The sequence below is a fragment of the Dipteris shenzhenensis genome, chromosome 31, assembly GCF_047967505.1.
Source record: "Dipteris shenzhenensis isolate YYH24624 ecotype China chromosome 31, Dip_SZ_1.0, whole genome shotgun sequence".
Taxonomy (NCBI): domain Eukaryota; kingdom Viridiplantae; phylum Streptophyta; class Polypodiopsida; order Gleicheniales; family Dipteridaceae; genus Dipteris; species Dipteris shenzhenensis.
The window spans coordinates 15,537,776-15,552,278 of record NC_141626.1 but is presented as its reverse complement, the minus strand read 5'-3'; the positions used below and the strand labels follow the sequence as shown (position 1 = coordinate 15,552,278).

Here is a 14,503-nt window from a genome sequence, read left to right as displayed (position 1 = left end):
ACATCTCGGTAGCCCGATGCATGTGCCTGCAAGTAGTTTTATATTCTCACGGGTTGAGGTATCTGGTTTTATACCCCTCCCACCTCACTGTTGGTGTACTCTTCCGGGGTACAGTTGGCAGTGAACTCAGAGCCTAAGAGGTGGGTTTCATTTCAAAGCCTCATGGATGGGTGAACTTATATTTTCTTAAATCTTCTAATATGGTTCGTTTTCTGACTAAGAGGTGGATTTCATTTCAAAGCCTCATGGATGGGTGAATTTATATTTTCTTGAATCTTCTAATAGATGGTTCTTTTTCCGACCAGCAGTTGTTTGGGGAACAAGAGCTGCACTTTGTAGCAAGAAGCTGAAAAAACAAGAACGAGAGTAAGTTCAACAAAGTATCAAATACAAGATCCCATGTAGATCAACTGAAATTAGTTTAACATGTACAGTCTACCACTCAATAGGAACATCTGACGTATGCATAAAACATCACAGCAAGAAGATCAGATTTCGGAGAAGCAAACGGAGAATAAACATGAGGACAGCCGAAAAGCAAATTACCACCCAGCCAATGCTAGCTTAAGAAAATTATGAGACTATCAAAGATTTGCACTACCTCAAATCCATGCTGCTGCCTTCACATGCTTATATAGCAAACCTCCAATTTCATACACCCATCATAGCTTGTTACCCCCATAAGGCATACCCAGTGCTTGCAATGTTGACGCTCATTGAGCCTAACCCTATGCTCCTAGGTGCTAGTCACCTTTCTTGGAGGTGTTCATGGCAGGGCTGCACATGTTCACTGCTTGCATCAGTGCGACCCTGAGTGGTTGGATATCGGCCCCCATCCAAAATTCTTGTGAATGGCTGATGTGGCCTCCATGCTACTCTCCGCCTGTTGTCCCAAGAATGCCCCATTCCAGGCGATGGTACCTATCGAAGAAAGTCAAGAGGGCTTGCTTGGCTGGTTTTGTGGAGATTATGTCCTTGGAACTCCCGAATCTGCGAGGATAAGGACCTTCTGCCCAGCGATCTAGCCATAGAACTGGAACATAGTGGGAAATGTCCAAAGTTACCACTTCTGCTGATCATCAATCTCCTTGATGACCATGAATATTGTATTCATGAGAGGTGAAGTACTGAAGTAGTAGTTGTTTCTGTCCAGAGCTTTTTGAAGTGCAGGCAATCCTGCTTGTTGTGGCCCTACACATGACAATAGAAACAACAATTCTCCTTGGCAAATGTTGCTCAGGTCGCTAAATCCAGCAAGCTGCCATAGCCATTGCTATCTTTTGTCATCAATTCTTCTCCGACTGTCCGTTCCAAGGCTTTGTCTCCGAGAGAGTTGGAGTCGTAGTACTTTTTTTTGAAGGCAACCTTGGGTCAGTGACCCTTGCTCATGAGCTCAAAATTCGAGGCCATGTCATAAGCACTTTCCTAATGTTGGGGACTGCCAGTCTGCCAGTGAATATGTGAGCACAACCCATGGAAAGACTTACTCAGCTTGCCATGCTCCGCCTGCATGTGTGTGAATCTGAGGTTGGGTTGGGTAATAGCTGCCCCGCCCAAAGACAGAATTTCCGTAATATATCTACCTAAAAGGCTACATACAAACCTGTAGATGGAAGATGGCAATGGTGATGATCTAACACACTGTGCCCTATTCCCTACTGCTCAATCAAAACCCAGGGCACAATGCACTGGAGGCACCTGCTGCTGAGGGGGTTCTGGACTAATTCCGGAGACAGACTGATGCCCAAAATCAAGGGACCAGGTTGATCAAAAGTCAATGCATTGACTTTATTGTAAGTCAACTCTGCGTTTTTTGACTTGCTTTGTCTTCTGCTGACTTCTGCACTGCTGGATCTGTCCCTACTGGAGTAGTAGGGTGAAAGACCCACCTGCCTTGGACAAATATATTTTGATGTTTCTACATCTCTCTTTAGCAATGTTCATTTACTGTCTGCACATCGACAGTAGTACACACTAAGGAATGAAATTGGATTTGAATTTACCACTGTGAGATTCCTGTACACAATACTCTTTGGTTAGCTTCCGCTGCTGGGAGCGTTGGCCTTAGTAAGCAACCCCTCCCACTCTTTTCTGACAGTCCCTGCATCTACTGTCTGTTGTGGGGCTACCAACAAGGGAGATATGCCATGGCTGCAGATGCCCTTGATCTCGCAAGGGCAGCCATAGCTGACGCTTTTTACGGTGCTCATCCAATCAACGTGGGTGACAATGTTGAAAGCTGGTGCATGAAGTGGATTCCACGAAGAAGGGAACTATTTCAGCCCATAGGGCTCTTTCGGCTTGATGGATCACCCTCATAGATAATCAACATACCATACGAGAATGAGATTCTTGGCACATCCTACAAGGTACAGAAGCCACTAGGGTTTTTACACCCTTTAGTTAGTTCCTAACACCTTCATACTGGACCTTGGGGTAAGCCTTGGTGTGTTAGCCAATGATGCTTGAGTAGCAAGGTAAGAATGGCAATACTTAGTTTATTTTCTGAGAGGCCGATGTAATCTCCGGAACCATTTATCTTTTGAATTTCTACATGCTTACCTTAACCACACATGCATATTAGTTATTGCGCATAGGCCTAAACCCTAGGTTCTAGTTTGGGTTAAATCTGAGCTGCCTAGCATGGGTTATGGGCCATGTCCTTTATAAGCCTAGGATAAATGCTTGTTTTAGCCCAAAATGTTTAATTTAAATGTGTGCATGGGTAGAGGAGTCGTGAGGAAGAAAGAGGTCTAGCTTTTAATTAATTGAATTATTATTATTTATCCCCTAGTTATTTTAGTAATTATTTAAAACAAAATAAAATATTAAAGAGTAAAAGCCCAAAAAAACTGTACTTAATTTTTAATGCTTTTCATAGCTTTTCTTGATTTTTCTGGTTTAGAACAGATAACCACTTGTTTCTTGTTCATCCTTGCATGTCAGTTGATGGGATCTTGCACTCTCCTGCTCTCTCTAGCACAACCGGCCACACACTCTTTTGTTCCCTTGCTGGTGCATGCTTGCTACCACCGTCAGCTCTCACATCAATTGCGGTTTTTGCTCCTAGCCTCCTACTCCAAATCCACTTGCCTATATTGCTAGCTACATGCACACCTCTAATCCAGATGTCAACCCTTCTTCCCTAATTGCAATTTGACCTAGAGCATGTTAGCAAACACAGGGTACACACAGCGGAAGACTAATAGAGCCTAGGAACTCACACAGTGGTGTTAGAAATGTGGAATCCAAAAACTTATTTCCTTATGTATACTTAGTGTAGCAGAGTGCAGCAAGTAAATGAGTAATGTACAGGAGAGATGTAGAACCAACAAAACTATTAAATCTGTCCACAACTGACACAATACAAAAGTGATGCCCAGTGTGACACCTTCTAGTAGGAAAATGCTATCTAGATGTGTACCCCTGTAAACAAACAAAAACAGTTCTCCTACTTCCGTGGCACTCTCAAAACACTCGGCCAACATGCTCTCCCTGAACTTAGGTGGGCCTTGTTGTCGAGCCCCACAAACACACCTTCATGCTGATCCTCCCAGACAGCCACAGGTAAGGTAGTGCTTGACCTCCTTGCTGCTCCCGAATGCAGCCAATGGTGGAACCCAAGCTCCCCCTTTGATACTTTCTGCCCTGAATGTCAGCCTAGGATGACGACTCCTGAGATCTCTGTCTGCAGCATCAGCAACTTCCCTTGCAGGTCCTGGTCCTCCTAGATGATTACCCAAAGTGTGCTGGTCTGCTGCTCCAATCTGCTCTGGAAGTGTCTCCTCAAATGGATGATGAATGAGCCTAAAGTGGCTCCCTGTTATAGGGCTAGGAGCCCTCTAGATCCCCGGACCTGCATAGCCAACCCCTCAGACAGTGGGGCCAGCTTTGTTTGGCTGGATCTGGCCAGCGTTTGATGGCCTGCTGGCCCTGCCAGGCCACGTGGCAAACACCCACTGGCCCGGGCTATTATTGCAGCCCCCAGCCCGGCCTCTTTCTGCCTCTTTCTGCCCTGACCTGGTCCATAACCCCTGCCAAACAGCTGCCTGTCAGTCCGCCTCTGTCCTGGCCCTGTCCAGGCTCTAGATGCCCTGCTACGATTCTGTACAGCCCCCTACAGTCTCCCGTACAGCTTCTCCTACAGGTGCCAAAAGTCCCAGGCAATTCCTGGACACTCTCCTGCCCTGGAACCTCTGCCCTAGACCCATACACCTCATGCAAATAGTCTGTACCAGAGGATCCCTTGTTCTGTACTGATGATGTCAAATTCCACGCTGGATACCTGCACAGACCTGCTCCAACCAGTCCCTCCAGTCACGTGACTGTTCCGTACAGGTCCTGTCCACCAGGGAGGCTACTTCACTGCGAGGTACTTCTCATGTGCTGCCCACATGGCAGCCTATGTGCTGCCCATGTGGCAGCCCCATCCTATCATGGTCCACCTCCCCCATGCTCTCCTCATATGGGTTCTTACAAATGGGAGGTGACCAGCTAAACTCCAACAGAGCATGTTCCTGCTATCCAAACACCTGATCCTCACATCTTGCTGCTCATACTTGAATGATCGTTCTCTTGCAAATCAGCATCTGACACCTGATTCGCATGCAATGTGCTAATTTTTTACTTTTCTAAGGCTCTACACTTGCCTCTTTATTTTGCAGGAGCTCTCTGCATTAGTCCTACTCCCCTAGCTACCATATTCCTGTTTGTTTGCAGTTCTATTAAGAACACTGATAGTTTGGGTTAGCATCTGCATTAGTCCTACTCCCCTAGCTACCATATTCCTGTTTGTTTGCAGTTCTATTATGAACACTGATGGTTTGGGTTAGCATCTGCTGTAGAGATTTACATCTTGCAATGTGGGTCGACATTTGCACATTGGGAGTGTAATTTGCAGATTGTGATTTCCCAGGAAGCATCATCTGCCAATTGTGATTTCATGGGTAGCATGCTTATGGGCTTATTGTGGAGTTCTCACTTCTCTGGTTTTCCCAGTCATCATTTTGGAGTTCTGGAGCTGTTCCAGAGTGGATGCGTATCTGCTTGAGTTGGATACTTGTTGAGTTTCCACACTGATTGATTGCTTGCTTTGGAGTTAAATCTCAGTTTTGGTTTAAAGATACTTACATTCTAACAGGTCAAGTGCTTGCAGTAGTGTCTTCAAGGAAGAGCTGTACCAATTCCTTGAGCATCTGTGTTTCAGTCACTCTCTTCTGCTGTGTTTTGATATTTGGCACAGTTTCTACTCCTTGGATTCACCAAGGAACTTAGTCTTGACTGAGGACTGTTTTTGCTACTCTAGAGACTATTTAGTAGTACTTTCATATTTTGATTCTTGACTACTTCAGTACTTTTATATTTTGCTATGTACTCTTCTTTTATATTTTCCAGCAACACCAGAGTATCTATTTAGTATTAGCATTATTTCAGCTTTGAAAATGGAACCTCTTGTGACTTGTCATGACTCATGTGATACACTGATATGATTCATGAATCATGATTCATGATCCATGATTCATCATTTATGTATCTTTTCCAATTCTGAAGTATGATCATGTCACGGTTCACCATTGCCACTTGAATGTACAATGATGTGTGATTCATTTACAGAATTACTAAATTGTAATATGTTTCAACTTTCAAGAATCGAATTTCAAGTTCTAACTTCTAAGTTCTCAAGAGTCAAAAGTCAGGAGTCAGAACTCAATGACATATCCAATGTCTATGGCATATGCACTATGTTTCATGAGTTTTTTTCAAGTATTGGAGCTCTAGTGGTAATAATCTAGAATGTTTTGATTTTTTTGGGAAAAAAAAAAATTTTTAATACCCTATTATGGACGAAACGTTTTTACAGACGTTTCAGTTTGCCCCGAAACGTTTCCGAAACCTGCGGTTTCGAAACTCCAAGCCCACTATGATCCACTGATTCACCTGCATCATACATAGTAAGCTTCAGCCCTAGCTCCATGGGAGTGGCTATAGGCTTACAATGATGCATGTGGAACCTATCCAAGAGCTTTTGCACATACTTGGATTGAGACACAACGATGCACGCTCAAATAAAAATTTAACATGCCCAAATCTGTCATGTCAAATTTAGCTTTCAACTCAGCTTTGAAATCTGGAATTATTTCCTCATTTGACCCTGCGAACAGCATGTCATCTACATAAAGAACGATGACCAAAATATCCCCCCCCCTCCTTCTTGATGTAGAGGGTGCTTTCCATGGGACTATTATGTAGCCCCTTACTTGACAAGAATGCATCAATCTTGGCATACCATGCACGTGGGGCTTGTTTCAGCCCATATAAAGCTTTGTTTAGCTTGCAAACCTGAAGTGCATTGCCAGAAAGTTCAAATCCAGGAGGTTGTTTGACATAAACCTCTTCCTGCAAGTCCCCATTAAGGAAAACTGTTTTTATGTCCAACTGATGGACATTCCATACAAAATTTGCAGCCATGGCAATAACTGACCTTATGGTGGTCATCCGAGATATAGGAGCAAAAGTCTCCTCATAATCTATGCCCTTTTTCTGTGCATAGCCTCTGGCAACTAGCGTTGCCTTGTACCTATCAATGGACCCATCTGGCTTCCTTTTTACTTTGAAAACCCACTTGGTACCAATGGCATGCTTACCTGGTGGCAAATCCATAACATCCCAAGTCTGATTTTTCTCAATGGACTGCAATTCATTGTCCATGACATGCATCTAATGCACATTATCCTTTGCTTCTTCAAAAGAGTCAGGTTCTTCTTCATCAAGAAGAGTACCTGCATAAGCTGTCAGTTTTAAGCTATCTCAACTGAAAGAGCCCCCCTTGCGTGCCTTACTGCACTACGAGTCCTGCTAGGCAAAGGTGCCTTAAGCCTACTCTCCCTGAGAGTCTGTAGCAACCAATTCGGGACTGTTTTGGCTGCATGTATGTCTCAAATCTCTTGCCTGACAACTTCATCCACACCAGGTGGAGGTACAAAATCAGCATGTGGCTGAATCAGGGCATGTGGATGAGGAGGAGGTTGCTGTAAATTCTGATTTTCAGCATGAGCCTCCGGTGGGGAACCAAATGCTATAGGAAGCATCCCCTCAAAATGTGAGGACAATGGAGAGCAAGAGTGAGAGTGAGCAAACATAAGTGTATTGAATAGTGGAGTAGAATGAAGTGAGTACAAAGAAGAAGTGAGGGGTTTTGTCTAAGTGACAAAACCCTATCCTATCCACTAACCCTAGTTAGGGATTGGATTGTGGTTAGGGGGAAAAACCTCAATGAGGGAAAACTGCCCCTAACCTACTTATTACAATATATTGGCCACTGCCTAGAATATGATAATAATTCTAACACATACATGGCAATCAGTCGCACTAGCGTATTGGAAAGCCAGCACTTCGCCGGTGGATCCTGAAAGTGTGCCTGGAAACACTGCCTCTCCAATCAGGCCAGAGCATCCCATCCCCTTGTGAGTCATGCCTGGGCTGCATGTGTCATAGTGAAAAGGGGCCATGTGAAGACTACTCCCAAATATGTGCAGGACTGCGCTATCTCCACTGGCTCGGCTCAATAAGTAAACTGAGTCGACGGATCACTGCATGTGAGGTGTTGAAGACCATAACCTTGGTCTTCCCAAGGTTGATTGTCAAGTCTCTCTCTCTACGGAACACCTTTAGGGCCTCCGAGTGTCGATGCAGTCCCTCCACTGAGGATGAGATAAGGACTATGTCATCAGCGTATAGCAATATCTGTATCATGAGATCAGCCACTAGTGATCCTTGGCCTCCTAGGCGGTCTATGAAAGAGGTGATCTCATCAATGTACAGCCCGAAGAGAGTCGGTGAGAGAGCGTAGCTCTGCTTCACTCCGATCGTACTCTCGACCCAATCCGATAGGCCACCTAGGGCATGAACTTTGCCTCTGACTAACTCATATAGGCTCATCACCCCCCATATCTGTGTCCCTAGAATCTGTAGCTCATGTTACATGCTGATCATGCGGGATTGTGGGACAATGTCAAAAGCCTTCCGAAAGTCTACAAAGCATGTGTAGACTTTTTGGTGTCTAGACCTCGCCTCCTCAATGATAGCCCTTAAAGTGAAGATGTAATCTAGGGTATAGTGTTGTCTCCGGAATCCTGCATGTCCTAATACCGCTGCCCTCCAGCCTCTGTGTGACTGTGATGGGTTCCCAAGTTCCCTCTCTAAAACTGATCCATAAATCTTGGCTAGAGTGTGACCAATCACAAGGGTATGATAGTTCCTTGTCTCCATAGGGTCCCCAACTTTGTGTATCATCACAATAGTGGTGGTCCTCCAAGCTGGTGGAAAACCACGACATCCGGTTGAACATCTATGCTAGGATCGGGGCTAGGAATTCCTGTCCATGTGCAAAGTGCTCAGTCAAGAGGCCCTCGTGGTCCTGCGCTCTCCGATTGTGTCGGCGGCGAAGTGCAGCCCGTACATTCTATATGGTGAGCAGATGACAAGTGGTGGGATCTAGGCATGGAGGACATATCTGGTGGTGTTTGCATCTGGGCATCATCGAGGGAGCATGCATACGTGTGCCACACATCTGGGAGAGGTGGCTTCCCCTCTGATAGAAATCCCCATCCAGTGACTGGGTCTCCTCCTCAGAAAGATATATAAGTGGTCTCAATTGTGATCTGAAAAGGGCAGCCACTCCGCAGGAGGCTCGGACTCCATTATCTCTTCTCAACTCTCTTCAGTGAGCTGACACCCATATGTATCCAGTCACTGTGGGCAGCCCTCGCTCCGGACTCTCGTGTGTTTCGGTATAGAAAATAATATCTCTATCATTACATGTCTCCAAGAAACCTCCTGGGTCAGACCATAATGTGCCATTACATTTTTTTGCTCCGGTATGTGCACACATCCTATGAGCTTGACACCATCACAATTCTCCCTCTTCCTTCTCTTCTTTATCCTCCTGAGAGACTGAGAGAGAGAGAGAGAGACGCCGGGGGGGGGGGGGGGGGCGGGCGGGGGGGGGGATCCACTGACCTAAAAGAAATTGAAATGCATCAAATTTTGCAAACTGTTAGCAGATGAAGAGAGTACAACCCAAATTCAATAGCATAATCCAATGCCTCTCTTATGTTTGAAGAAGACCAGTGGTTGAAACTAGGAGTAGCATAGTGCATGTGTTGTGAGACAGGAAGGCATGCATTGTGTACAAAGCAACTCATCCTATCCTAGCTACTCAAATATGAAGCAGTCAACAAATTGTTCTACTTGCTGTGTTCTTTTCTTTAAAATATCAGTCTGTTACCAGCTTTTTGTCAAAATTCTATTCAGCAAAAGAAATATTTAAAGCATTAAAGATTAAAGGTATACAGGCTTCAAGATCCCACGCAGAAGCAATTAATATCAATTGCCCTCTTAACATCTAGGACTTCATTGTGAAAAAGAGCTTGATAAAAAAATTGAGCTTCTTCAATTTACCTTTTGCTCTTCTGTAGCCCCAGGAACCTGAAGGTCAACAGAATACATTTCTGCTGAGAAGCATTGAGGTGTGTCAAGATGAACAGAAATGCTCCCCAGCCTAGTATCCATGGTAAACCAGGCAGGTACACTGACCTGTGACACCAAACCAGCAACACATATTCAACAAAACACACCCAGATTCTGCCTTGTATTAACCACTACTCATGTGATCTCAGCCGATCCTGAAAGTTAGAAATGCTGCAGAAGGCAAAGATGGCACATACCATCTCAAACAACTCTTTCTCCTTCTCTTCAAAGGAAACCTGAGTCAGGCAGCAAGTTCATGCATACTTATATGTCAAAACAGGAAAAGAAAAACTTAATAATCCTCAAAAATATCATAATTGTGTTTACTAGCCTCATCATATCACTTTCAGCATGAGCAAGGTTACATTACCTTGCCAAAGTCAGCAATTACCGCTCCCCGTGTGATTTCCCAGAGTTTGACAACTCCTGCAGCATCCTAAACAAAAATAAAGAGAGGAGCCTAAAACTTCAGCCTCTCAGCACGGATGGAAGTGCTGCCTGGTATTGCATTCATGGAAAAACTCTACAGTTGAACATATTGCTCACTTGCATGTAATTTACTCCCAAGAGTCATTGCCTCATAACTTTCACAAGTACTTAAGCAGAGTCCCCAAATATACCATTAAAAAAAGCATACCTTGGTCAAGACATGTCGCCTATCATTTAGAATTGCATGCCGAACAATGCCTGGAGTTCCTGGAATGATAACTGCTGGCTCCATATTCAATGGAACCTGCAAAAGATTTTATCCAGCTAGCTTAAGTCCTGTATGTTCTCACATACCTTTGTAAGACTAGAATAAGTCCGATCATACAAATTTAGATTTTTTGTTGTTCTAAAGACCAAAAATCTACACAGAAAATAAAAGGGAAAATGAAAGAGAAGAAAAAAGAGGTAAACAAAAACTTTTATGAAAAACAAAAGGAAGACATACTTAGCAAGCAAAGCAACACTTATGTCGTCATCAATGCCCAAGCATAAGCGGGTTTCTAAAGACCCGCGGAGTCTCTTGGGCAAAGATACAAGAAATTATCATATTCAAAAGATAGCTAAACAAACTCAAACAAATGAGAACGTAAGCAGAATTTGCACAAGCTGTAAGTATTATCAAATCACAAATAAACCCAAAAGCTGAAGAAAACCAAAGGTCCGAGCATTAGATTTAGTAAACTGGAGCTACAGATTCAAATATTAGGTGCAGAGGGCAAAAAGAAAACAAAGGGTGTGATGGATCAAATTCAAGCCCAACTTTTTCAAAATGAAATGAAATGAAACAAGCTTCATAAGTTGTCCAATGGAGAGTTAAAGACCGGCGTCGATCTATGGGACGAACAAAATACAAGCACAACGTTTGGAATATACAGCTCTAAGTAAGCTGTAAGGTGAACAATTCTTAACACTTGATAAACACTCCAGTAGATGTAGTCACATTAAACATGTGACATCACCAGTGTCCAATCCTCCTGTAATCTATGGCGCCTTTTCTTTAGCTGGCCACTTTTCCCCCTGGCTCTGCAAGCAAAAAGAGTTACTCCTGCTTCTCTCAGACAAATAAAACAGTCACAATATAGCTGTGTGTCCGAATCGTTCTCGCCCTTGCATAGCTTGCAGCTTTTGTAGGCCCTCTGGACTCCCGTACACATTTCTAAGACCATGTGACCTTAATCTCAATCTATGAATAACCTTATTATTGTATTTTGATATGTCATTTCAACTAGTCTTGTTCCATGCTCCCCATCATTGGGTTATTCAGCTTCCAGAAAGTTTTCATAGTCTCTCTATGGTTCTTCCATACAGTATCTACCATGCTAGTTTATACCAGTGTCCTGTCTGAAAGAAGTTAAATCAGTCCTTAAGAGCTTCACTGAGCACTAGTTACCACCCATTTCTCGAATTGTCAAAGTGAGGCAACACCAAGCCATGCTCCATCAGCAACACATTTATACGTACAGATATCTGTCCACTTTCATATGCATTCCCCAAATTAATAGCAAAGAAAACTGTGAGTACTCTCTCTATGGCCTACGCCATTTGCACCTTATCCTTAAATCCTACATAGCACACACAATGGTTACATAATTGAGCAAGTACGACCTTACTTCACATGGCAAAATCCTCATAGCCAAGGATAAAGAAACCTTTATCATTCAATCCAAAGGGAACCTAATATACTGGCAGAGTCCCTCAGCATCTGCTACAACCTTCTGGGATGAGCTGAAAAGAGAAGGAATACAACACAGGCTGCCTTTTAGAAACAATTTTGCTTTTGCACATGAATGGACATGCATGGCAGGTAAAAAGCAGGATCGTGGCCAGCAGGGATAAATTTGCAGAAAACCGTCAGGTTTGAAACGGGGGAAAAGTGAGCACAAAGGGGGTTTTAAAGGTGAGAGGTGCCAAATAGGGTCAAGGCCTGTCCATGCAACAATACTCACAGACCGTTTTAACTAGATGGTTTCATACACCGGAATTACAAATATCATGAAAAGGAACAAAAAAAAGAAGTAAATGCTTCCAAATGGTCATGGCAAAAAGCGTGGCCTTGTACACTAGATAGAATGCAGCCAGTCCAGACAGAAGTGAAGGTAGTCATATCAACCATTTTACAAATGAGGTAACAGCTTTGACAAGGATGCGATTTTACCTGGTCTATATTGGTCAAAACAAAACAATAGATCCAATAGATGGGCTTGTCGAAGCTCTATTGTCCCTTCCTAATTCCTCCTTGGCATGAAGGCATGGTAGCCTTTTTTTGGCATTGCCAACTTCACGACAACAATAACATTAGTGAATCTTTATGATTTTCTGCAACTTGCACCACAAAGCTCTGCTCAATGCCCAAAAATCTGCAAATAGAAAAAAAAGTGGCAAAAGTCTGCAATTTCACTCGTACTGAGTCCAAAACTATTTGCAAACTTCCACAATTCTCTTTTAGCTGCAAAATTGCAACTCAAATGCAAAAGCCCCAATTTCTTGTGGGAGATTGCATACAAAAGAGGGCAAATGGTCTGAAAGCCCCAATTGTTGCACAAATTTCACTCCGCCTGCAAAAGCCCCAAATTTCACTGCAAAATTGCAGTGTAATTGCAAAAGCCCCAATTTCTTGGACAACCTGCAATCCAACTGTAATGTCTGTCCACAAATACGGAATGCCCCAAATTTTTGCAAGATCTAAGCCAAAAAATGGCTATCTGCAAACAATGCCTGCCAAGAAACAAAATTGCTAGAGTACCTCCAAGGATAGAGGTTGCACATAAGGTTATGCAACAGAAGTGTACGGAAGGTACATGCTCTGCACTCTACGGATCCCACAAAACTTGTACGGATGTACTGAAGAACTGTACGGAAGGAGTACGAAAGTACATACAAGACTGTACGAAAGTACGGACGACGTGTGTAAGGATGTATGGACGACATGTGTGCGGATGTACGGACGACGTGTGTACGGAGTGTACGGAACCTATACGGTGAATGTACGAAAGGTACGAAATCTGTACAGAGCTCGATGTACGGAATGTGCAGAACGTATGACTGTACAGACAGCAGATGAACGGTCGATGTACAGAACAGTCCTTACGACTTGTACAAACAGCAGCATAGGAGCAGCGTGCCGACGAGTACGGAAGAAGTAACGCCTGCAGTACGTACGTTGTACAGATGGAGAACTGTACGGACGACGAGCTGCTGACGACGAGCAGGAAGAGCAGGGAGCTTGCGGGCAAGGAAGCTAGGAGCAAGGTGCAGGTCCGGGAAGCAGTGTCTGCTCTGATACCAAATGTTAGAAAAAGAGAGAGAGCTAGAGAGCTGAACGTTGTGCTTGCAATAGATGAAGTGAGTAGTACAAGAAGTGGGATAGGTTTTGTCTAAGTGACAAAACCTTATCCTTCACTAACCGTAGTTAGTGAACTAACTGTGGTTAGGGGGAAAAACCTCTAAAAATGAGGGAAAAGTGCCCCTAACCTACTTATTACATTACATTGGTCACTGCTAGAATATAATAATAATTCTAACAACTGTTTGGGTACTCTTCTGTGTGCAGATCACAATCAGGGTGAGTAGCTGGGCTCCCGTGAGCAGCTACTGAATCCTAACAGGAGGCACGAGGCAAACTACAGAGGGTGCAGCATACGTGGCTCGTGATGGTGCCTTACCTCAGCGGAGTTTGCTGCAAATGTCAGTACACCTTTGGACCTCTTTTTTGAATGGATTTCTATATCTATTTATGAGATTTATTGGGCTGTACATCTGAGCATTCTCTGATCTGGAAGCGTTTTCTATTTTCTTGTACATGCTCAAGTCGTGAAGCAAGATATACCATGGCATACCTTCCACACTAGATGTCCTGCACCCTTGAAGGACATTAATCTATCTACACGTTGTATTAGCTATGCTATGCTACAGAGGCAAGCGTAGGTTTGCTTGCCAACACCTAATGAGTAAATTAACTAACATGCAGAGCAAGATTAAGATTTCTCCACCTATCATGGAACATCCATGTCCACACTTACAATGTTTTGCAAGGCTCTAGGACCATTCACAGCAGCCTAAAATCAGAACTAGCAGAAGAAGCATGTCATTGATAAAAACATGTTGGTAGGCTGCGCCAAGTTACTCTAGTTTCTACATCTGATAACCCATCTTAAACCAGATCAAGAGTTCAATTCATAGACACCAGCCATGTAGACTAGATGATCAAGACAGAATTATCCACCACATGTATTGACCACAATCCATATATTCTAGATTTAGAGCTAAGAGAACATATTGATCATTCATCTTGCTTCAGAGAATACTAACCATATTGAGGGATGCTTACATGCAGCATCTCCTTGAAAATCTCATGACAAAGGAATCGAAGCACATTCTTTCCATTGCTCATAAGGCACATAGCCTTGGGATGCCTCATGTAACCATTTGAGATGATCTTGAGCCTGGAAATAGCTAACAACTCTAAAGCCAGGGTAAAAAAAGGAGA

The 14,503-nt window shown here is 43.6% G+C and overlaps 1 protein-coding gene across 1 annotated transcript in view; it reads right to left on the bottom strand.

Moving 5' to 3' along the window:
* Positions 1–14,503, bottom strand: part of LRS1 (Transducin/WD40 repeat-like superfamily protein) — a 70,366-nt gene that overhangs the window by 34,118 nt on the left and 21,745 nt on the right. Inside the window, exons 11-14 of the mRNA XM_087402298.1 lie at positions 10,166–10,261; positions 9,899–9,964; positions 9,726–9,764; positions 9,460–9,594 (exon numbers count right to left, since the gene is read on the bottom strand). Of these exons, the coding sequence (XP_087258424.1) occupies positions 9,460–9,594; positions 9,726–9,764; positions 9,899–9,964; positions 10,166–10,261 (336 nt within the window). The remainder of the gene's footprint in view (positions 1–9,459; positions 9,595–9,725; positions 9,765–9,898; positions 9,965–10,165; positions 10,262–14,503) is intronic.